At 44.6% G+C, this 24,330-nt stretch overlaps 1 protein-coding gene across 1 annotated transcript; it reads left to right on the plus strand.

Moving 5' to 3' along the window:
• Positions 1 to 2,095: 2,095 nt before the first annotated feature.
• LOC102012466 (chromosome unknown open reading frame, human C16orf78) lies at positions 2,096 to 19,181 on the plus strand. Its single transcript, XM_005388257.2, has 5 exons — positions 2,096 to 2,370; positions 5,387 to 5,500; positions 6,026 to 6,152; positions 16,236 to 16,491; positions 18,892 to 19,181. Exons 1-5 carry the CDS (start codon positions 2,203 to 2,205, stop codon positions 19,037 to 19,039), a joined length of 813 nt encoding a protein of 270 aa, XP_005388314.1. The 5' UTR covers positions 2,096 to 2,202; the 3' UTR covers positions 19,040 to 19,181.
• The last annotated feature ends 5,149 nt before the right edge of the window (positions 19,182 to 24,330 follow it).

Genomic DNA, 24,330 nt, shown 5'->3' on the forward strand with positions numbered 1-24,330 from the left:
TCAACAGCAGAGAAGTGTTCCTTTTTCTCCACAGCCCTGGTAGCATTTGTTATGGGTTGATTTCTTGGTGATAGCCATTCTTTCTGGGGTGAGGTGGATTCTCAGTGTCGCTTTTTGACACTATTTTTTAACATTCAGTTTTCAACCAAAAATTATAAGTTGCAAAGCAACAGGAAAGTGCCACATGTAATCAGGAAAACAGCAACAAGAAACTATCCCTGAATGTTTGCAGATGCTGTGTTTAGCAGACAGACTTCAAGTAACTATGATAAATATACTCAAAGAACTAAAGCACTTTATGTTTTAAATTTTAAATGAAATTATGACAATAATGAATCAGCAGAGAAAAATTCAGTAAAGAGATAAAAATTATGAATAATAAGTGGAAATGTGGGAGCTGGAAAGTATAATTAAAATGAAAAATTTACTAGGACTCGATAGCAGATTACATGTGGCAGAGGAAGGAATCAGTTAACTTGAAGATAGAATGATAAAAATTATCCAGTTTGAAGAACACAAAGAAAAAAAGATTGAAGAACAATTAACAGAGCCTTAGAGACCAGTGGGACCACATCGAGAACGCCAATGGATATACAGAGTCCCAGAAGTAGAAAGAACAAAGTTGCAGAAAAAGAAATAATGAAAAAAACTTGACCCAAAACTTCCAGAATCTGATGTAAAATACGAAGTACATGCCCAAGAATTCAATACACTTCAGGTGGGATAAATACAGAGATTCACCCCTAAACACATCACAGGCAAACAGTCAAAAGACAAAAACCAAACGCAGAGATCAGCAAGAGAAAATGATTTCCACGAGCCCAAAAGCAGCTCCGTAATGAACAGCCAACTTCCTCCATGGAAGAGTGGAGGGCAGAAGTTGATGCACAACACACCACATGCTAAAGCCCTGCTAACCAAGAATTCTACTGCCCTATAAATCTTTCTGCAAAAACGAAGGTAACATAAAGACATTGCCACATAACAACAAAAGACTTCACTGCCAGCTGAGCATGGTGGCGCAAGCCTATAATCCCAGCACTGGGGAGGCTGAGGCACGAGGATCGCTGTGAGCTCTAGACCAGCCTAAACTACAAAGTGAATTCAAAGCCAGCCTGAACTGCACAGTAAAACCCTGTCTCAAAAATAAAAGACAAGAAAAACAGACTTCACTGCCAATTATATTTTGAAATGAGTAAATTCAGATACAAGTCAAAATGACCATGAAAGTTAAACATTTGAAATTGATTCAGGACAACAAGGCGGCCATGATAGTGTTAACAGAGACACTCACAAACGAGGAAGGAAGATACCTGAGAGGTCTTTGTTTGAGCAGGATCTCTGCGGAAGTGGAGGCAGAGAGACAGTAAGAAAGGCTGCAGCAGGGCCCAGACGAGAGGAGTTAGTGGAGAGGGGCCGTGGCCTTACAGGCCAAAGTGGGAGGACACTGGTGTCCCGGGGAGCAGAAGAGGAATAGGTCCTCCTGGGACAGGGACAAAGGGTTCTTGTGCCTTAATCCATGGCCCGCTTCCCACTAAACGGGAGGGCATGCCTTTTCCCCTCCTCCCTGGTGAACAGTGTACGGACTGTACCTCCCCTCAACCCCTATTCTTATTGAAAGGACCAGGTGCCCTATAAGAGCAGATGGTTCCAAGATGTCTCCAACAAGCTAATCCGCATCCTCCACAAGAAAGAAACCCCCCAAAACACAAGGAAGAATTTTCCCCAAAATACCATAGACATGGCCCAACAAAAATGTACACGAGCCCACCCCAGAGATGCCATGAAAGCTTTCCTCTTCTCTGTGTTAATAGGCCAGTCTGATCCTCTCCAGCCTCCAGCAGAGTGTGCCCCGTTCAGCTCCTCTTTGGTCAAGCTGATAGCCCTTCCTCATTAAAGCTTTTGCCTGTAAACGTAGCCTGTTGCCTCAGTATTAATGTCCATTATCACCAACACAAATTCCCATAATAGTCCTGTAGCACCACCTCCACTCTGACCCTGGCACCAGCTGCCAAGCCTGGTGGTGACCTCACAATCACCCTCCAGATGTCTGTCTTCTGAAACCAATATGCCAGGTCCCTGACTTTTATGATCCTTTCCAGAGGCCACACCCCTATTTCTGAGTCACCCACACCAGCTAGTGCAGGCACAGGGAGCAAGAGAGTGCCAGTCACTCACCCAAAGCAGAGGCAGGATTCCAGCATGTCAGAGAAGTCAGAGGGCTCAAAGGAACCAAAAGAGTTAAAGGATCTCATGCCCACGGAGAGGAAGACCGTGTGGAGGAATGCAGATGAGAGGAGGATGTCTGACCTCACTCGGGTGCTGGAGTGGCTAGAGAGGAGGAAGGGGAAGAGGAAGCAGCCTGCCCAGGTGCGTACTGTGCCAGAAAGACTGTGCAAGTAGGGGAGCTGGAGCTCCAGGCTCCCCTCGAGACAAAAGGCAGAAGTGAGTGTTAGCACTGGGGTGAACTAGTAGAGGACCTTCGAGGGTGGTTAGGCCATCTGTGTTTGCTAACTGGTGATTATCAGAACTGAGGTCCTGCCCTCCCCACAGAGACTGAAAGGGGCACAGTCTCTGGATTGTATTTCAAGGGGATGACTCCATGTCCTCGAGAAAGATATTTTAGTACTGAAAAAGCGACAAGAGGCTGGGAGATTGAAAATGGGCAAAGAAATCGACAAGTGTAAATTTTCTGAAGGAAATTCTCTAAGGAAAGGGCAGTCAAGGTCCATAGTCAGGAAGAAGCCTATCTCGAGGTTAGTCAAGCTGGGAGGGACACTAGCTCTGGTCAGTCTTTGAGATAGGCTAAGGGGTAGCTCCTGGTTGTTGTCAGGATGGGGTCCGCCCCTCACCACAGGGTTCCTCTCACCTCCTCCTAAGGGGGCTCCAGGATCAAAGGGCATTCTTTACCACTGGGACTCCTTCCTGCTAGAAAACCTCCTCCTTCCTACCCTGCCTCAAAGGCAGTTCTAACCTGATCCACCTTTCTCCAGGAACTAGAGCAGCCAAGTTTGTCTTCATTCCCCCAGAGTTCCTTCACCCCAGGTTCATCAGCTATGCCCCTGGAAAGGGGTATCCCCTGCCCTTGAACTTGCATTCCCCAGTCCTGGAGCAGAATAGAAGAGGGCTATACTAATGGCAGTGCCTATCCCACAGCAACTGTAAGCCTTGCCAGTGCTTAGTACTGCGCATGGGTTACCTCCTCAACTGCCTCAGCCAGGCTCCAACAGGTGCCATGATCACCCTTCAGGTGAAGAATAAATAAACTGAGATGAGTAAATACAGCACAGAGCGAGGTCCTACATCCAGATTTATCCAGTTCCCAGGCTCTGGGGTTTTGTTAGGCCAACACCCCACAACTACCTTCACTTTCTCTGCTGTCTAGCTCAGCACCCCACCTTTCAGGAGAGCTCGGGTTTCACTTCTCATACAGTCAGAAAGTCTAGACTGCCAGTTATATCATCCACACAACATGCGTTTCCACTAAGAGGCTGCCGACTTACTGATAGACTCCCGCTCCCCATTGTTATTTGGGTGCAAGAGTGAGGGCTCCGAGCTCAATACCAATCAAAACCTACATCCACTCTCATGGTTAATATGTCCCAATCCTCTTTCACTAGGAATATATTCTAATGTTTTAGCATCCTTACCAAATATGTAGCTTTTATTGTACACAGTTTTAGACCCAAGGAGGGAACAAATTTACGTATCAAAAATATAATTAAACCTTCACACATCATTTCCCTTCAAGAAGCACTGGCTTTCTAAAGAAGCTCCTAAGAAAGGAGGTGGAAGGTTTTACCCGGCAGGTCTCAGACAGCAGCGGTGGGCAGGGGACCCTTCAGTGAAGAAGCCTGACTAGGGCTTGTAGGCAGTGCTCCGGACCCCTTTGGCCTGCTCTCCTCTTTCCCTTGGGGTGGGCCTGGCAATCCAGCCTTTTTCCCCTTTCAGATTGCTCCCCCACGACCCACCGGTAGCAAAGAAGACTCCCAAGGTCCCAAGTCTCAGCCACAAAGACCTCTGAATGAGCAACTGCTGAATTGTCCTGGGGTCTAAGGCTTCACCTTACTGACTCCACCCAGCTTCCCCCACTGAGATGTGTGTGGGAGCCACTCAGATATCTCCACTAGGAACAGAAGATCACAGTGTGGGGGTGGGGGTGGGGGTCCCCCTGGAGGAGAAGGCGTTGTCCTCTCTCCTCTCGACCTGAAAACCTAGCCCCAGTCCCAGCTTGCACACCTTTCCCATTCAACCAAAGAAAACCCGGAAGTGAATCAGCACTGCCCTCTGTAGATGGCAGCCTTGCTACTCCCACCCTTAGCCATCCCAGGACAGCTTCCTTCCACTCACCACTGCCTTACAGAAGCCTTCCACCCACTGACACTAGGGTCATCACTCACAGAGGGCCTCCCAGCTGTGTGCAGCAACTCTTCCATCTTCTGCAAGAACCTTACACAGGAGCTCCTACCATTACCCTCATCCTTCAGAGGGGAAAATTTACCCACCACCAACAAAGCACTAATTTTTCCAGGGTAAGACAGCCATGGAGCAATAGGTGGCTCAGCTTCCAACTCAAGCAGTGTGAACAGAGCCTGCAGCCTGGGTCACAGTCTCCCTCAGGCCACAGCTCAGGGAAGCCAGTGGATTTCATCTTTCTCATGATGCTTTAGCACCCCCACCCCACCCTCAGAGACTGGGCAGGGTGCTTCCTGGATGGTCCCTTCACCCACTGGACTCTGGGGGTCCCTAATGAACCATCCACCTGCCTCCACCTCCACCCTGGGGCTGTAAGGCTAGGCATGGCCACAAACCAGGGATTCAGTTCAAAGCAGGCTGCACTTGGCTCTTCCACATGTCAGCAGGAGCCTCCAGAAAAGAAAAGGGATGGTAACGCTCTGGGCCTACAGCATAGGTGGGATGGAGAGAAGAGAGGAGGGGAGAAGAGAAGATAAGGGAAAAAAGGAGGAGAAGAGGGGAGGGGAGGAGAGGAGGGCAGAGGAGGGGAGGGGAGGGGAGTCAGGTTGGGCAAAGCCCTGGAGATTCAATAAGCAGGACAAGCTCAGAGCTGAGACTGGTGCCAGGCAAGGAGGGCACAGATAGGAGGCCACTTGGGAGGCAGTGGGCCTCACCTGGAGTGTGACAGAGGCAGCTGCTGGTGGATTACAAGTAGAAAGGGGCAAGACAAGACCTAAGGACTAGCAGTTGTTCTGGGGCCAGTTACAAAATACCAGGGTGTGCCCAGAGGCCTGAGAGGCAGTGAGGGAGATGGGGCACTGCAGTGTGGGCATGGGATACCCACTCACCAGGGAGCCTTCTCTTCTCTGCGAACAGAGAGCAGGCTCCTCACAGAATCACTTGAAGCTTTGCCTTCCTCCTTACTTTGCAGAAGCAAAAGGTCATGGTGGTGGAGCCCCCAAAAGCAAAGGTAAAGGAAGCAAAGAAGGTCAAAGGTCTCTTGAAGCAGCAAGAAGGGAGCGCCAAAATGAAATACCTGGAGCAGGTACCACAGCCGCCCCGCAGGACTCTCCTCCCTCCTGAGCCACACTCCCCTGCACCGTGCCTGGCCATGTTTCCCACTGAAAGCTCTGAAATGCACACCTGCCCCACACTGACATCAAGATGAATCGGCTATACCCCAGCACCTCCCACCTGTCCACCTGCACCCACAGCCTCCCAGGTTCTGCGGTACAGTTCCACGGTCAGTGAGCATCTCCCTCCACATCACTTTCCAGGCACCACTCCGAATGCCACACAAACACTTGGAAACACCGTGGCCCTGTGAACATAGGAGCCTCCCCTCTGCAGTGAAAATGGCAGTTATAGACCCACTCCCTCCAAGGGCTGTGTATTCTCAGGGCCCCTCCACGCCCCTCATCTGGACAGAAATAAAAATGAAGCATCACTCAGCCACCAGACAGACTCCCTACTCCCTCCCCTCTTCGGGACCCAGTCTTTCAATCGAGGGTGGGACAGATGGAGCCAGGTCCTGTAACCAGAATGTGACTTCTTTCCTGCTTCCTCCAAGGCCATAGGGCAAAGCTCCAGGAAGTCTACACGCTCCAGCGTATTGTACCAAGGGCCTTTTGGAGCGGAGCAAAGGCGCCTGAGCATGTTCCCAGGCATCTATGACAAGGAAGGTCCCAGAAGATCAGGTGAGGGGACAGCCAGGAACCGTCCTCCCTGGCACCCTGCTCTCAGGGGAACCAAAAGCTCACAGCATCCTTGGGGCAGAGGCATCCACACACAGACACCCAGGAAGAGGTTTAGGGACCATGCCAGGGCAAGCTGGGCTGGCCTGGACAGGAGGCAAGTTCTGCCCAGCCTCTGCATTTTCCTCCCGGGAAGCCAGCATGGTGTGTCCCTTGCTCCCAAGCCATTCTGGTAACACTGACCTCATGAGTTCCAGATTTTCTAATTAATTCAGATACTCTGACAATGTCCATGAAGAGATAAAATGCCTGCAGGCCTGAAACCTACAGAGTAGTGTTCACACCCAGGAAGGGATAGGAAAGTTCCTGATCCTGCCTCCACCGCCCTATGAGGAACACAGAGTTGTATTATCCTGGACAAGTTTCTGCATCTCTGGACTCCAATTTTCTCTTATACAAAATTGGATAACATTACCTAGCCACAGTGCCTTAGTGAGGTGATGCATGTAAAGCACCTAGCTTGACAAAAGAGAGGTGCTCAATAGAAACTAGTGACTATCTCTATGTAAAATGCTAACATTTCAGATTACTGTACCATGGGGTTGGAAAAATAAGTGTGTTAGTTGTGCTTGGGATCCTGGAACAGAGAGAGTTGGTAAAACAGGGATATAGCAGGGATTCCAACCAGCTCCAGGGAAAAGCAGGCAGGCATCTCCGAGCAGGAGTCGCCAATTTGCCCACACAAAATTGTCCCCATTGCACCCAAGGAAGTATCCCCCCCCCCGCTTTCATTTAATATACCAAAGCCATTGTAACCAAACTGTAGCCACTTGTCTGTCAAATTTAAATATGATTGGTTTTAAATGTAGCGCAGGGTCCTGGATTGAATCCCAGAACTGTACCTCGGTGGAAAAACTCATCAAACCTGTAAGAGCTCTATAATGTGCCAATGTAAATGTCTTAGTTTTGACAACTGTATTATGGTCATACAAGATGTTAGTGTTTGGGAAAACAGAGTGAAAGATACACAGAAATCCTTTTTATTTTCTTTGCAACTACTCTGTAAGCCCATAATTATTCCAAAATGCCAAGTTTATTAAAACTCCTTGTGCAGAAACCAGATTGGCCATGCGCTAGGGGAAGCCCCGAACTTTAGACAAGTTTTCTGGGACTCCTAACATCCTCCTGGCTCTAAAGCCCTGGTCCTGTAAGGTTCCTGAGTTTCTTTAGATTCAGATTCCAGTGGATTTTTCTCTCCTCCCTGATTCCTGATAACCCACATACAGAACTTCCCTATTTCCTTGATTTTGCTCCAAACATCTCACCTGATGCATCTGTAGGTAAGCAGATTTTACCCACGTTTTGGGGGCAGCAGAGGGAAAGAATTACATCACAGAGCACACAAATTGGATATGAGACTCCCCTATTCTCTGAAGTCCTTTTTCTTCTGTCCTAAGAATTTTCCTGGCTGCATTTCACTGCAGGAAATTCTCAACTTCAAGAATTGGATTAGGGTGAGACAAGCCTGGCACCTGCACCTACGGTGCACAATTAAAGGCAGCACACATACTCAGGTACCGGCACTGTACTTGCATGAGCCTGAGAGTGAGAGCCTCCTTAAATTCTGCCTCATCCTGGTCCCAGTCCTGTCAGCTCTTCTCTTTGCTTCTTCATCCTTTGCCCTCTCCTCCTCCCTCGTCTGCATTTCTCACTCCATGAATTCTCATTGGCTGTTTACTTGGGGAGATCTTTGTTTCCTTTGCCTCATTCCCAAAGTGGGGCACCAAGATTATTTTCCTAAACAAAATCAGTTATGTCCCTAAAAGTAACACGTAACAGTTCGCTGCATAATGATTTTCATCCCACTGCATAAGGACGAAGCAGGACACACCGACTTGCAAACTGTTTGATCCCAGGAAGCCCCCTTGTTATTCTTTCACATGCAAGGGAAGTTCACCTGTGGGAGAGTGCAGAAGCCCTGTCCTTCCTGCTCTAATACCACCAGTGGCCACTGGAGGCAGCAAACTGGCCACTTACGGCAGCAGCAGGGGTTCAGAGGTTTGTCTGAAAGCTGCTTGTGGATCCAGATGTGGCATCTAGGGCTGAGCCTGGGCACACAGCAAGGGGACTCTTGTGCAGGCTGGAAAAACACCTGAAATAAGTGGGCAGGATCTGGACTGGGAGATAAATTCAAGACAAAGCAGCCCCTAGGAAATGCATGGAGCTGCTTATATGCCCAGCTCTCAAGGTTGCTTGAATCACCATAGGCTTAGCAAACTCAGCATGCCTCTCATTGTATCCTCCATTTTAGAGAATGGCATTACCCTAATATGGTGGCCCAAGTGGGACAAGTTGAAAGCCAGAGATTCAGTTCTATCTCTTCCTTCCTCTCAACCTTCATGATCATTTGTCAAGTCCTATCTTCCACCTCCTTTAGATCATTAATCTCTTTCTCTTTCTCTCCATTTCCAGTGCCATTATCTGAGCCTCCAATAGCTATCAGCCTCTGGAGCTACCATATTGGCCTTTCTAACTTTTTTGTGCCTTTATATTGAAAGTGACTTTTTTATACCACCACTATAGAAAACTAATAAAGCTCCAATAACTGAAAACTGACCTTCAAGAAATGAAGATCCATGAACTGACTGAAAAGCAACTTTGAACTCCTCTTAAAGAAGTTCACTGAATGAAAAGAAAACAGACAAGTAAAGGAAATTGGAACAAATATACTTGAACAAAATAAGTACAACAAAGAAACACGACCACTTAAAAACATCTAAAAGATGAAGACAGCCTCTGACTGAAAAGTGCAATGGAGCACTTTAACAAGCAGATATGATCAAGTGTGAGAATCACTGAACTTGAAGACACATTTTAAATTATCTAGTAGGGGAACAAATAGAAATAAAAGATAAAAAACAATGAAGAACGCTTATTGAACTTAGGAGACTCCATCACACAAAATAAGATATGTATTATGAGTGTTCAAAAAAGGAAAAGGAGAAATGAACTGGAATATTACTTAAAGGAATAATGAAGCCAGATGTGGTGGCACATGAGTATAATCTCAGCCCTTGGGAGGCTAAAGTGAGAGGATCATGAGTCTGAGGCCAGCCTGGATTATGTAGCAAGAACCCTGCCTCAAAAAAGAGTGGCTTGAAAACTTCTCAAATTTGGGGAACAATATGAACATCCAGATTCACGATGCCCAAATTGTGAATGCCCAAAGGTCTCCAAATGAGGAACAAGACATCTACACTGAGATTCATAACTGAATTGTCAAAGGTCTGAGCAAAGAGAGTTTTGAAAACAACAGAAAAGCAATTTATACATATAAGGGAGTCTTCTATCAGTAAATTTCTCAGCAGAAATACTGCATGCTAGGATGGGAGAAGGGAAACACTCCTAATAATGAAATTTTACAGAACAATACTATACCCATTAAAGCTGTGTTTCAGACTGAGGGAGAGACTTCCCCAAACAAGCAAAAATTGAGGAACCACTCCCCTACCCAAACTACCTTATAGAAAAAGCTAAAGGGAGCTCCTCAAATGAAATGAAAGTACACTAACAGTATAAAAATTTGAATTTTTATAAAATATAAAGCTGACATGCAGAAATAAATACGTAGTCAACTTCAGAATTTTTAAATACTGCAATGGCATTGGGTAAAACATTTTCAACTTGATATATGAAAGTTTTCTTTAAAAAAGACATATTTTAGCCAGGCATGGTGGTACATACACTACCTATAGTCTCAGCTCTGGGGAGGCTAAGACAAGAGGATCACAAGTTCAAGCCCAGCCTGGGCAACTTAGTGAGACCCTGTCTCAAAAATTGAAAACAGGTGGGGATGTAGCTCAGTGCAAAGACCCAGGGTTCAATTCCCAGTACCATAAAAATAAACAAAGAAACAAACAAACAAATATTTTTTAAATTATATGTTAAGGAGAGTTTTATGTTTACCCATATTTTAGGTGCTCTTCATTCTTTGGTGTGGATTCAGTTTTCTGTCTGGAGTCATTTTCCTTCCCCTGAAGAACTTCCCTTACCATATCTTGTTTATGGGTTTATTGGTGATACATTTTTACAGCTTTTGTATGTCAAAAAATTATTTTTCACTTCTGCTTCTAAAAGGCAATTTTGCTGAATGTGGAGGTCTAGATTGACAGCCTTTCTTTTTTCAATACTCTAATGAGGAGCTCTTCTGTCCTCTTTCACATTGTTTCCCTGGGGAGTTGGCCATTGTCCTCATCCACGATTCTTTAGGATGCAACTTTTTCCTTAGCTTTCTTCTAAGATTTTCTTTTTAAGCAATTAGACCCCCAGGCCATGGACCTGCCTATGCCCTGTAAGGAACCAGGCCCCACAGAAGGAGGTGATTGGCAACCAAGTGAGCAAAGCTATGTCTGTATTCACAGCCACTCTCTGTGGCTCACATCACTGCCTGAGCTACACCCACTATCAGATAAGCAGCAGCTTACATTCTCAGAGGAATGCAAAGCCTCCTGCGAATTCACACATGAAGGATCTAGGCTGTGTACTCCTTTGAATCACCCCCAAATCACCATCTCCCAGGCTATGGAGAAACTGTCTTCCACAAAACTGACCGCTGGTGCCAAAAAGGGTTGGGACTACTGAATTAAACAATGATATGCCTTACTTTCATTTGCTTCACAATTCTTATTTTTATGTTTGAAGTTTGTTGATATTCTTGGCTTATAGTTTTTATCAAATATAGGAAGTTTTGGCCATTATTTTCTTGAATTATATTTTTAAGTCTTCCATTCTCCACTCCTCTTTCAAGAAAGCCAGTTTTACACAGTTAAAGTTCCAAACTGTTTTTATCTTTTAGTCTTTTCTCCTTGTGATTCATTTTCTATAGTTTCTGTTGCTGTCTTCAACTGCACTCATCATTTCTTCTGCAATACCTAATCTGTTAATTCCACTCCATGTATTTTTCATTTCAGACATTGTCATTTTTATCTCTTAAATTTCAGTTTGGGTCTCTTCTGATCATCCATGTTTCTCCTTACCATGTTCATCCTCAATGAAAATAATATAGTTCAACAGCCACTCCAATGTCTTTGTCTGCCATTTTTATTGCTATATAGTTTCATTCTTGGGTGTGCTAATTGTACTACCCTCAGCTGAGAGGAACCTTTTCATAACTACAGAAGTCTTGCCCCTTTATCCTCCTACAGCTCCCTCAGTCTACCTAAGTTATCTGCTCGCTATCTCCTCAGTTCAGGGGGACCCAGGGGGAAGTGGTTCCCACTTCTAGCTGCCAGCTGAGACAGTCATAGGGCTCACTCAAGGATCACCAGCTTGTGTTGTCTGCTGTCCAATGTCTGAAAACTGCAGTTCCCTATAACATGCCAGTTTTTAAATTGCTTATGTTGGAAGGCAAAGCTCCAGTTCCTGTTATGCCATCTTAGCTGAAAGCAAAAGTTTCAGATTGGCTTTTCTAAAACATAAACCTGATTGAAATGCACTGGCAAGTCACTGAAATTTTTTAAGAAGGAAATTACCAAGTTGATTTGAATTTTAGAAAGGTCACCCAGAATATAGATCAGTAAAAGATTCTGGATAACTATTGGAGCATATTTTCAAAGTAAATCTTGGCAAACTCTGAGTAGCTAGACTGTAGGGAATTTATACTTGGGTGTTTCTCCCCGGGGACTTATGTCTAGGATATTCTGTAGATACAAAGCCAAGTGTGCATTTCTAATACAGGAGTTAAGAATCACAGCTTTCTCTGTCTCCATGAACACAGAGTCAGCCCTTGAAATCCTAAACATGGCCCACTAGGTATCTAACTTACTTGTTCAGCCATAAACCCAGGAATGTGGATCAATTTTCTCCAAAAGTGTGGCCAAGACTGGCTCCCAAAAACAGGTACTGACAACCTGGGCTCAATACTTGGGCTCTTCCTTAAATATGGCATCTGGGACACATTACCTAATCCTTCTGCTCTTCAAGTTTCTCTTTTGCTGCATGGATATGACTTCATTGTAGGATCATATTGCACCTTCCCCAAGAAAGCCTTTGAATTGTTGTCTCATTCACTTTCCTTGACACTAGGACAAAAGACACCTGAAATTAAAGGAAGAGAGACTTATTTCAAGTGACATTTCAGAAGTTTCAGTCCTGGTTGCCTGGCTCCAGGCAGAGGCAGCATGGGTGAAGGGCATGGGTGGGGGAAAGCTACTCTCTTTATGGCAGAAGAAAGCAGAGAGAGGGACAAGGGAAGAGCCAGGAAGGACGATGCAGCCTTTCAGGTCACACCCTGACCCACCTCCTCTGACCAGACCCCACCTCCTAACAGCAAGCCAGCTAAAAGCCCCAATAATCCAATCATCTTCCAAAACTCCAGTTATGAATGCATGAGGCTCTTGGAGGACGCCTAGCTACGATTATTTAATAACGATTATTTCTGCCTTTTATGCTGCTATTCTTCTCAACAAGGCCCACCTGGATTGAGAAGAGGATCAGAAATCAGGAAAGTCTCTTTCTCTAAAAAAAATCTCCCATTTCTGTTGAAAAGGACACCAAGAGTATGATCGTCCTGGAACATATACCAATTTCTACTGTATTCAAACAGGGACTGCTGAATCTATCACTGTGTCAGGGACCACATCCCAGGTCAGGGCCACACTGGACATAAAGTGTCCTAATTTAACCACTAATTCACTGTGAGACCTTGGACAAGTCACATTTTTTCTGGTCCACCGTTCCTCTATTTGTATTACTGTAGGAGGGCTAGACTTATTCTCTCTGGGAATATCCTGGTAAGATCCTTGAATTTCATGGATGAAGTCTTGGAAGTTTACAGAAGAAAACAACAATTAAAAAGAACAAGGAATCAGACTGGCGTCTGCCTAGAAGTAGTATGGTACATGCAGATGACACAGACTAAACGGCTGTGCCCCATAATCCAGTCCCCAGCTTATAAAAATGTCACTAGTGTGGTGACTAGATGATATTTGCAAATTTAGAAATATTTAGGGACTTAATCAGCCATATATCCCTTTACCTGCAGACAATTCTCTAGAAGAGAGTGAAGGCAACAAATTAGTAAATAATACATCTTAAAATCACAATCTCAATACATCCTTAAAACCTGGTGATACAAAAAAAAAAAAAAAAAAAAACAAAAGGATGGGCAAAATAACCAGGAAATGCAAACAGATGAGGTAAAATTGAGGCTGAAAGAAACATGAGGGAAATAGCAGATATTTTTAAATGTTAACAAGAATAAACAAAACCAAAACCTAAGGCACCAAAAATATAGTAACTAAATAGATAAAAGAAAGACATTTATAAATGTAAGAAGAACCTTCTGAAAATAGTTATTTTGGGAATTCTTAATATACCTCCTTCAAAACAAAATAGATCAAATAGATAACAGGAAGTGTATAGAAGGATGTAGTAATGCAATTAATAACAACTTTACATCAAAATAGAGAATATAAACTTTTCTATTGACAGAGTACTTACAAAAATCGCCTTCATATTTTATCACAAAGAAAACATTGACATTCAGAAAAGTAATCCTGTGGGGCCACTTACATTATCCTAAACCAGTAAAAAGAAATAAAATTAAAGGATACTCTTTGATTTAAAAATGGAAATTAAGAAACATACCCCAAATTACCCATGTATCAATTAAAATAAACCTGTTCCAAACCCAAACTCATGGAAAAAGGCAAAATGTATGCCCAGAAAATAATTTACAGTAAAAACTAAAAGTAATGGTTCATGTATTTATTCTAAAAATGAAAGAACTACCACTGTGCATTAGTCTAGAGTCAGGTGTAGAAGCATGCAAGATGTCTGTCTACATGCTGCAGACCCAAAGAATCCAGTTGAGGGCTTGGAGCCCACGGCAGTGTCCCATGCAGGTCCATATCTGGAGGGCAAAGGAGCCATAACGGGAGACTGAAGGATCTGCACCAGAAAGGCCCAAGGGCCAGTGCCAAAAGCGGAAGTGTCTGTGCTGAGAGGCTGAAGGATGTGAGCCAGAAGGCTAGGGGTTCTGCCCTGGAAGCCAGGAGACGGCGTCCAAGATGAAGACAAGACTGAAGCTTCCCCCAAAAGAAGGTAGCCAAAGCGCCTTCGAAGAAAAGCAGCCTCAATGAAGCTCTTCCAAGGAAGATCAGATGAAGTCCTTCCTCCTGTTCTCCCTTTGCACCGTTCTGACGTCTGTGCTGACTCAGATCAGCTGGCCATTCCTACTCAAGTTGACAGTTGCTTAACCATGACACATTTTTACTAGTTTAATAGCTAAAACATATTGCTAGGAAAAACAGAGACAATATATTAAACACTGGCTGAGATTAATGAAAATCAAAATAAAAAGTAATTAAAAAAGGATAACTACACCCAACACTTGGGAATCTGAGGCAAAAGGATAGCAAGTTTGTGGTCTGCCTGGGCAGCTTAGTAAGACTGGTCTTAAATAAAAATAATAATAATAATAAAAAGGTCAGGGGATATAGCTCAGTGCAAGGAGTCCTGGGTAGATTCCCAGTACCACCACCATCAAAAAAAAAAAAAAAAAAAAAAAGGTAAATACAATGCTAACTTTTTTGGGTAAAGCCAGTGATAAATAATATGAAGTCTCCACAAACCTTATTATAAAGAAAAGTAAAACTATGCAAGATTTTGTATGAGAAAGGTTACGTAAATACTAGCCATAAATTTACATATTAAATATATTTGTTATTTTTAAACATTTTCAGCATCTATATTATTGTATAAAGGCAAAATATTCTATAATCTAATCTTTAAACAACAAATAAACTTATTGTCATTTCAACTAATGTAGACCATCTAAAATACAGACATTTCTGCATTAACAAGCCACAATAGCTCACCCCTAACATAGTATACCAAAAATGACCAATTTCACAACAATATAGATGCCAAAAGATCTAAAAGTATTCAGAAAACATTCATAACATATGAAAATACATCAAATATGCCAATTTCTGCAGTGAATAATGCAGTATGACTGTGTGGATTTATTATAGGAGGGAGGAAATGATTCAATATCCAAATATCTAGCAACAAAATTTATTATGTCAACCAAATAAAGGAAAAGCTATATAATCATATCAACATATGACTTTAAAGGAATAAATAAGATCAAGCAATAATTGCAAATAAAAATTCCAAACTAGAAATCATTTAAATACATGTACCAAAAATAGTGACAAATTTCTTTCTAGGCAAAGAAATGCTATAATTGTTTTAAGTAAAAGTAGGAACAAAATGGGTCATGACTTCAACATATTATCAGTATTGTTTTAGATGATCTGTCAAATGCAATATGTCAAGGAGGCTCTATAATTTTTATAAATATTGAAAAGTATTTTCATTTATTTCAAATATGATTGCTTATCTGCAAAAGTCAAGAAATTCTACTTCAAAATTAATAAACTCTGCTGTGGTTATAAATGTACATGACAAGTATTTTTTAAGTAGACTTTCTGTACCTTAGTCACACTAGTCCAAAATAGAATGGGTAGAAAATATTCCACTCTCATAGGCAAAAAAAAAAAAAAAAAATTATAAAATACCTAGGGAAATCTAAGCAGGAAAAAAATTAAGGTCTCCAAGCTCTAGACCCAAAAGAATTTATTCAATATAAACTTTATATTTGGGTCACATCAACAGATACTTTTGTGTACTCATGCTATAGTGTGTGCTGTTCCTCTCACCTGCAATGTTTTTCTCATTCATAAACTATTTGTCCTTTAACACACACACCCCAAGCTTATCTCCTCTGATTTCTTCTTTTACTCTTCTGCCTCCTGTGGGCAATTCCCTTTAGGTAAACTCCCTCTGGAGAAGGTGAAAAGAAAATATTGGGGTGGTGAGTGAAGGAGAGAAAGGGAGGGGAGAGTAAAAGATAAACAAGAATCAAACAAATGCCCCAAAGGAAGCTTTAGAAGCCCTCATATATCAGATTGGGTGTTAATCTGAAGTTCATGCATCCTTTCAGCCTTGTTCCCTTTCTATGTGCCCTTCCTCTCACGTCTCCCAGGATCTAGCTCCCTGGTGACATCTGTTCAATTTCAGAGTTAGACATCAAGGATGCAATGGCTCTAGAGTCCACTACACGACCAAACACATTCCGTCGCCAAAGCATATATGCGGATCCCTCGGCACAGGATAGCACCTTTGGCAGCCGAAGAATGACCGTGATGAAAGACTGGCCAGCCAGGACCTCCGACATCGCTTTTGAACGCAAGTTAAAGAGCCTCATGGAGAAGGGCACTGAACCCAAGATAGAAAGTGTGAAAATGCTGAAGCCAGAGGAAGTGCTGAGCTGCCGGTGAGCACCAGGCAGGGTGGGCTGGGTGGGGGGCTTAAAGAACAGATTTTGAACACTGCTATCCCTGGGATATAGGAGGGTAGGCTCAGCATAACTGAACTCTGGCCTTGGGTCCCCAGGGCCTGCTCCAGGCTAAAGCCACAGGGTTTCCCAGCAGGATCCCCTACCTCGGGACCTTCTCCCACATAGGCATGAAAGTCAGGTGCTGCCATTTGGATGCTGCTTCCCATCTGGACACTGACACAGCCCTTCCGATATTTCCATTTGTTTCACAATAGAAACCAAGGGAATTAATCAAACAGGAAAGGATGAGCTGGGTGTGGTCTTGTTTTAACAAGAAATTCCCATAAGATCCTTTATGCCAATGTTGAATTTCGGGTGATAGTAGTCACTATCTCCAGTGACTCTCTGCTGTACATTTGGGGTTTTAGACTCCCATGGGGGGTGTGCACAAAGCGTAAAACTGTTGGGTATATACTGTCTTCCCAAGGGTCTCTTCTCTTGTTTGGTGACTTACTTATTCGGACTCAATGGTTTTCAGCAACACCACACATCTTAGTTCCCCCTAAACAAAAATCCAAGGATCCCTCTCACTAGCCCAGTGTGATTCTTTACTGTAAAGATGCAAATGACAAAGTTCAAAAGCTTTAGCAGAGGGAGAAATAAGACAACCAAATAATGTAGTCATCTTTGTAGAGTTGATAGCAATAAACTCATCTGTGGGTTAAGATGGCCTTAAATGTCTGAAAGCCAAACAGCCCCATTGCAAAGGTCTGCTCTGCTCACCAACTGATTAAGAGCTGAGTAGAGTAGCTGGACGGCTGAAGGATGAACAGGCAGAGTTCCCTGCCGATTATCCTTGCAGGCAATGACTGGCTTGGCTTTCAGATTAGCAAGTGGTTCTAACTAACTCTGGCCAATAGACATCCTCCTCGGGCTCCATGGTAGGGGAAAAGGGATTCGGATAGGGCTCCTGCCCTCCAAGGTAGAAGAAGAATATTTAAAGAGATGCCATCTTTGGAAAGGATAGAATAGTCCAGAATAGGACTTAATGAGTGTCCATGTGTCCAAACGTGTGGGAGCCTCCCAGGCCAGGCTGCGAAAGGAGGCGGATGGTGCTGGGGATGTCAAAGAAGAGGTAGTCCAAGATGGGGATTGGTGTGGGAGCTTAAGCTAGCCATAACAGGAGTAAGTTCTGGGAAGGTTTCAAAGGATAAAAGATAAAAGGCCATTACCAAGGGGCAAAAAAGCAGCTTCCGTCAATATGCAGCATTAATGTCCCCCATCAGCTGCAGCAAAGTAACCAACCAGCAGGTGGCCTAAGTAGAGAGTTTTCCTTACAGCTCATGATTAAAACCGGGATCAAGGTCAAGGCTGAGGGTGGAGTAAGGAGCTCTGGCTGCAACAGCAGATACAATGGCAGAGATACTGTCTGCATCACACAGTACAAATGAGATCAACTCATCCTTCCATCAACATCAGAATTATGGGCTTTGGAAATGTTTTAAATTAATGGCCCAACTTTTCAATTATTTTAAAATTATTCAAAATATATCTACTTCTGTTCTCCAAACAGCTTGGCCATTCTTTCCACAGCTCTGTATTTCCCTGGTCCCTCACATCCCTCAGATTCCATGTCCATGACAATGACATCCCACAGATGACTTGCATCCTAGTTTTTTCCCCATGTGGCTTAATGTGACAGCCATGTGACATTTTCTTCCTTCCTTCCGATTTAAGGCATTCTAATTAGAAGATCTCAAAATTGGATGGATCATTCTTTGCTTAACTGTTCCTCTGTTGATGGAATATTCCCTTTTCCTGTTGTTGACCATCCCCAAATGAGAACCCTTTATTCCACAACTTTTCTTCCTGTGGACTTCTTGAGGTACATTGAGATCATGAGTGGGTTTTCTGAGTCAGAGATAATGAGTCCCCTTTCTTTGAAAGGGGGCCAGGAGTCATTCTTGGCAAATTGATTTTCAAAAGAGCTATACCAATGTAAAATCTCACCCTACGGGTGGCCTCTGGCTTATACAGACTCCATAAATGTCTGCAGAACTTGTCTAGAGCCAGGCTATAAAGGTCCCATGCTAACTGCAGCTTAAGCACTAAGCAAGCACTAACAGCAGGGATACTCTAGTCAACATAAAAGTAGTCAGACATGGCGGCAAAACCTGTAGTACCAGCACTCTGCAAGGCAAAAGCAGAAAGATCACATGTTCAAGCCCAGCCTTGGTGACTTAGTGATTTAGTGAGATCCTATCTCAAAATAAAAACTAAAAAGGGCTGCTGAGGTAAATCAATCCAAAGGCCCTGAGTTCAATCCCCAGTGCCACAGAGGAAAAAATGAGTTATTGTGATTTCACCTTCACTGACCTCTTTGGCTTTCTCCTGCAGATACCTGAGGTTGTCCAAGAACAACATCCGGACCTTGTTCAAGCTGTGCAAGGATGTGGGTCTGAACATGGACATCCACCCTCACATGACTGAAACGGAGATAGATGTTCAAAAAGTGTTCCCCGCAAACCGTGAAGCAGAGCCCTGAACAGCTCCTCTCCCTGGCTACCTTCCAGCTCCTTCTGCTGTCAGACCTGGGCCACCAGATGCTATCTTCTGGTATAGTGCAACTGGCCCTGGAGACTTAGCACATCTCTTTTAGATGGTAGCAATCAGAAAAGCATCACAGATTGCTCTGTGGTGGATCTAGGCTTTATCCTCGCCACCCATGTCCAATGCCAAAACTGCTGGTTTTCTCCCTATCAAAGAAGACTCCTTAGGAAGGGCTTCCAGGAAGGACATCTTAGAGGGAGTGGGAAGTGGAGACTCATAGTCCCCAGAGAGACTTCAAGAAGACAAAAGGTTAAAGGACACACACACACACACGGCCTCTTGTGCATCATGGAGGAGGGATCAAAGAGAGCCTCAGTCAGCATAGATGGAAGCAAGGAAAGGAGCTTTTGGGTGCTCACAACTATGGGGTCCCCACTGGGGCTCGGAGCTTTTAGAGCTAGTAGGGGGCTCAGCATCAATAAGTCCAGCACCTCATCATTCACTTGAAGAAGGAGAGAGGGCAAAGCTCTTCCCCAAAGTCACACAGATAGGAAATGGCAGGGCCGGGGTGACAATGGTGTCTTCACCTCAGTCTCCTGCTTTGCCTGCTTGCATGACAGAAATTCTTGGCAAATCTTGCAGAAACACAGCCTTCCCATTTACCACCCCTGCCAACCAAGGTTACAAAGCCAAGTTCTTCTAGTCCCCATAAGCATTTTGAGTAAGTTTAAATCCCAACCACCCCACTTACTACCTGTGTAACGTTAGGCAGTTATTTTACCTGACTGTACCTTTGTTCCTTTATCTGTAAAATGATACTAATGGCAGCACCTGCTGAGCAGAGACACCTGTGAAGGGCAAACAGCTTGTAGGTGGCACAGAAATCATAGTCACTAATATGTAAGAGTGTAATAAAAACACAGGCTTCTCCCACAGCCCCTAGGCAGGTAAGGGACTGACTTCCCAGCCACTGATTTCCCAGTCAAGAGCCTCAGAACTGGGTGTGCCCATGTGGAAAAAGCCCTATGGAAAAGCAGGTGCTACAAAGCCACACCCTCCCATGGTAAACCCCAAAATCTTTTGGCCCCCAACTCCCTAGGAGCTGTGGCACAGCCCCAGGGAACAAGACTCCTATAGGAAACCCTACAGTGCAGCCTGTGCTCCAGCCAGGCCCAGGTATCCTGGCTCTACCCCTGACTCAGACAGCAACATGGTAGAGACTATCCTTCTTTGTGCCTTTGTAATGTCCAGACCCCTTGCCCAGGCCCTAAAGTGCCCTTCAGAAGGGAGTCACCTCCACTGGGAGTCATCATCTTGGGGCTAGAGAGAGGCCATGGGGGCTTCCAGGCCCCATACCTACTCCAGCCACTCCTGCCCACTCTGGAGGCATAGGTACCATTAAGGAGAGAGAGGGTTCTTGGAGGAGACAGTAGGCCATGAGAGCAGGACCCAGAGCACATGGGGTCCTGCTATGTTGGGAGAGAACCATGTGAGGCCCACACCAGAATCTTTGTAACCCAGCTGCAAAGATTAAGTGACAATCCTTCCCTCCAGTAACTTCCTGTCCCTTTGGGAGAACCAGCTCTTCAAAAAGGAAAAACGCATTTTCTGAGCATCGCTATATTAGTCTGTTTTCCTTTTGCTATAACAAAATAGCTGAGACTAGGTAACTTGTAAAGAAAAGAGGTTTATTTAGGTCATCATTTTGGAGGCTAAAAGTCCAGGCTGCATGGTACAGACTCTTGCGAGAGCCTGACTGCATCACACCATGGCAACATGCCCCTGACAGGCATATGGGAGGGAGATGGAAAACCAGAGAGTGAGGACAGCTAGTCTCGCTCTTTTATGACAATATTCTCTGGAGAAATAACCAAGACTCATAGGAACTTGAGAGAGAAGCACCCAGGACTTCTCACGAGGCCTCACCTCTTAAGGAGCCCATTGCCTCTCCCATAGCCTCTCCCATAGGTCTCCCACTGGGGACCACACCTGCAGCACATGATAAGCCCTTGAGGAACACATTCAAGCCACACCAAACCACAGCAATGACCAAATGCCAGGCACTTTTCAGTGTTACCTCATCAGAAAGCAAAAGCTGAAATCACCCTCAAAACTATTCACGTCCGCACTGCAGGTCCAGGGCTTGAGGGAGCCTGTTGTCACTGACAGGAAGTCTCATCTGCCTCTCTCTTGCTGCAGTGGGAATATATTTTCTCCCATTCAAGCCACTGTGGAATGGGAGAAGTCAGCTTTCATTGTCTAGTAAATATGTATGTTCATGAAGGACAGTGATGAGAAACAAAAAGATTAAATGACCCTGAAAAGTTACGTGCCAGATACACTAACCATAGCAATGTAATGTGACAATGGCCATTTAGCCCATTTATCTATAGGCTTGCTTTTCACACAATTTTTGTCATACAATTCAGTTGATTATGACTTCAGGATCATTATCACATCTCTCTTTAAAATGAATGACCAAAAAGAGACCCAGCCCATTTCTCTAGTAAGGCATGAGGCCAGCAGCTCCTTTCTTTCATGAGGACTGACTTCAAGGTAATGCAAACTTTATTTATCCACTCATTTTCTTTCCTTCCATCAATAGTACTGAATGACAGACTTCTTGTATTCCTCTTGTGGTCTGCTTAGACCCCTGGTTCTTTCCTGCAGAGCTGGAGTCATACAACAATTTCATTCCTCCACAATGCACTGCGAGGCCTACATGCAAGGTGTTCAGAGAGAGGGACACTCAGCCCCTCCAATGTCACAGAAAAGCCAGGGCCCAGCATCCCAGTCTTATTTCTCCTCATTTGGTGTTTAGGACAATAAGCAGCAGGATGATATCCATGATCCCAGAACTCCACCCTCCTATCCCACAGAGGAGAAACCAGTTAATCACAGCCCAGCATGATGAGCACAGTGATGATCAGCCACCATAAGAGAGCCAGGGTCTGGGGACCCTAACTCTAAGCTGGGGATGGTGGGGTAGGCTGCTAATGAAGAACTTCTATGGTCCATAGGAATTCCTAGGATCTGTGTGTGAGAGGAAGGGTAGGCAGAGGGAACAATGTGCAAAGCTCCGAGACCAGGGTCAGGGCAGCATACTCAGGACCTGCAGCAGTTCAGTCTGGACAGAATGGACAGTCAGCAGGGAGAACAGTTCAAGAGATGTTGTGCACAAGGGTTTGTCAGCTGAGCTACAAATGCGCATTTTCTTTGGAGTTTTCATTTATTTCTCAAATATTTAGTGAGTGCCTACTATGTACCTGGAATTGTTATAATGTCTAAGGATATAGCAAAGGATAAAAAACACATTCTTGCTTTCACAGAGCTTTTATTCAAGTTGGGAAATAACATGGTTTGGATCAAAAGCCCAGAAGTCTCATGGATTCAGAGGAGAGACTTTGGGAAGGTGACTAGATCATGGGGCATTAACCTCATCGATGGTTAATCTACTGAGTTCATAGCTGAATGTGCCACTAGGAGGTATGGACTGATTGGAAGAGGTGGGTCACTGGGGTGTGCCTTTGAATGGTACATCTCTTCTCTAGCTCTTCCCCTGTCTCTCTGTTTCTTGGATGCCATGAATTGAACACCTTTCCTCTACCACAACATTTTGCCTTGGAGCCAGCCCTCCATGGACTGTAACCTCTGAAACCACGAGCCAAAATAAACCTCTCTTTAAGGTGTGAATGTCAGATATTTTGTCCCAGGAACAGAGTGCTGACAGTAGATATATAATGTGCACCTTAACAGAGATTTCAGAAAGTAATAAGAAAATAAAGACAGGGCATAATGACAGAACATTACTGGGCACGGTGGTGGGAAGGGTTCCTTTAGCTAGGGTGATCAGGGCAGGGCTCTTGAAGGGAAAAATTTGGGTTAATTTTTGAAAGAGGAGGAAGAGGCAGCCATGGGTTGGTCTAGAAAAGTCTGCTCCCACAGACTGAAAGGAAAAACAGAGGCTACTGGTGGGACTATAAAAAAGCTCGTGTGGCTGAAGCAGTGGGAAATGAGAAGGTCAGGGGAGGTGGCCAGGCCTTGTAGACTATGTTTTAGAGTCTGAGTTTCGTTCTAATTGCAAAAAGAAACCACACTGGATGGTAAAAAGTAGAGAAAAGACCACTCTGGCTTCTCAAAGAAAATGTTGTGAGGAGGGAAGAAGCATCTGGTAATTAGCTAAGGAGTCAAAACAGCTATAGCTGTGTAACAAATTGTCCCAAAACACAGTTATAGGCAACATGGTTTTTCATGTGTCTGGATGTCAACTGAGTAGCTCTGCTGATCTTGGACAGGCTCAGTGGGCCTAGGCTGGCCTTGTATCTGGTTAGCTAGAGTCTGGTTTGTTTAGGATGGCCTGGCCTGGGAAGACAGCAGGTCTCTTGCTCCAGGCACATCATCGTCTATCAGGTGAGGCTGGGCTTCTGCTCAGGATACTGGTAGTGTACAAGGCCTGAGTTCAGAACTGGTATAACATCACATGCAGCTCATTCTATTCTGTAGTAGACAATACAAGGCCCACGGCCGGCTCGAATTCAAGGGTGGAGACATGCACTGTACTGTGGAAGGAAGGAGCTGCAAAGCCATGTTGCAGAGGACCTGGATACAGGGAGGGTAGGGGACTGTGGCCACTTTTGCAATTAACAAGAGAAAGAGAAATTGGAGGCTTAAGTAGGTGACCCTGTTGCATTTTGGAAGAAGAGCAGAAAGAGCTTGACACTGGAGAGAATGTGGGCCTGAGGGAGAAGACTCGAGATGACTCGGGTCATCCAGTGGGCCAAGTGGCTGAGATGGGGAAGAGCCGAAGAGAAGCAGGCAGGAGCCATTACTTCAGTAGGAACTGTTGGATGAGAGATGCCATCAGCACACCTTGTGCTGTCCATGGTCACCGAGGAACCATGGGCAGGTTTGAAGCAGGAAAGTAACTTGGGGAAGGACAGACTGGAGGAGCAAGCAGAGACAAGGAGTACTGGTTTCCTAGGGCTACTGTAACACAGTACAGCAAACTGGGTGGCTTAACACTACAGACTGCCTTGTCTCATAGTTCTGGAGACTAGCAGTCCAACATCAAGGTGTCAGCAGGTCCACACTCACTCCAAGCCCTCTCGCAGAGACTCCACTTCGTCCAGTTTCTTGGGGCCCAGCTGTTGCATCATACCACAGCAGGAGGCAACTTCTGCCTCCATCTTCACATGGCCAGTTTTCCATGTGTTTCTATCTCTATGTCTATTAAAGACTGGCTATATTAAACTGGGACCCACCCTAAGGACCTCACCTTAACCTAAT

This window comes from Chinchilla lanigera, unplaced genomic scaffold (assembly GCF_000276665.1).
Source record: "Chinchilla lanigera isolate Chin_1 unplaced genomic scaffold, ChiLan1.0 scaffold00032, whole genome shotgun sequence".
Classification (NCBI taxonomy): Eukaryota; Metazoa; Chordata; class Mammalia; order Rodentia; family Chinchillidae; genus Chinchilla; species Chinchilla lanigera.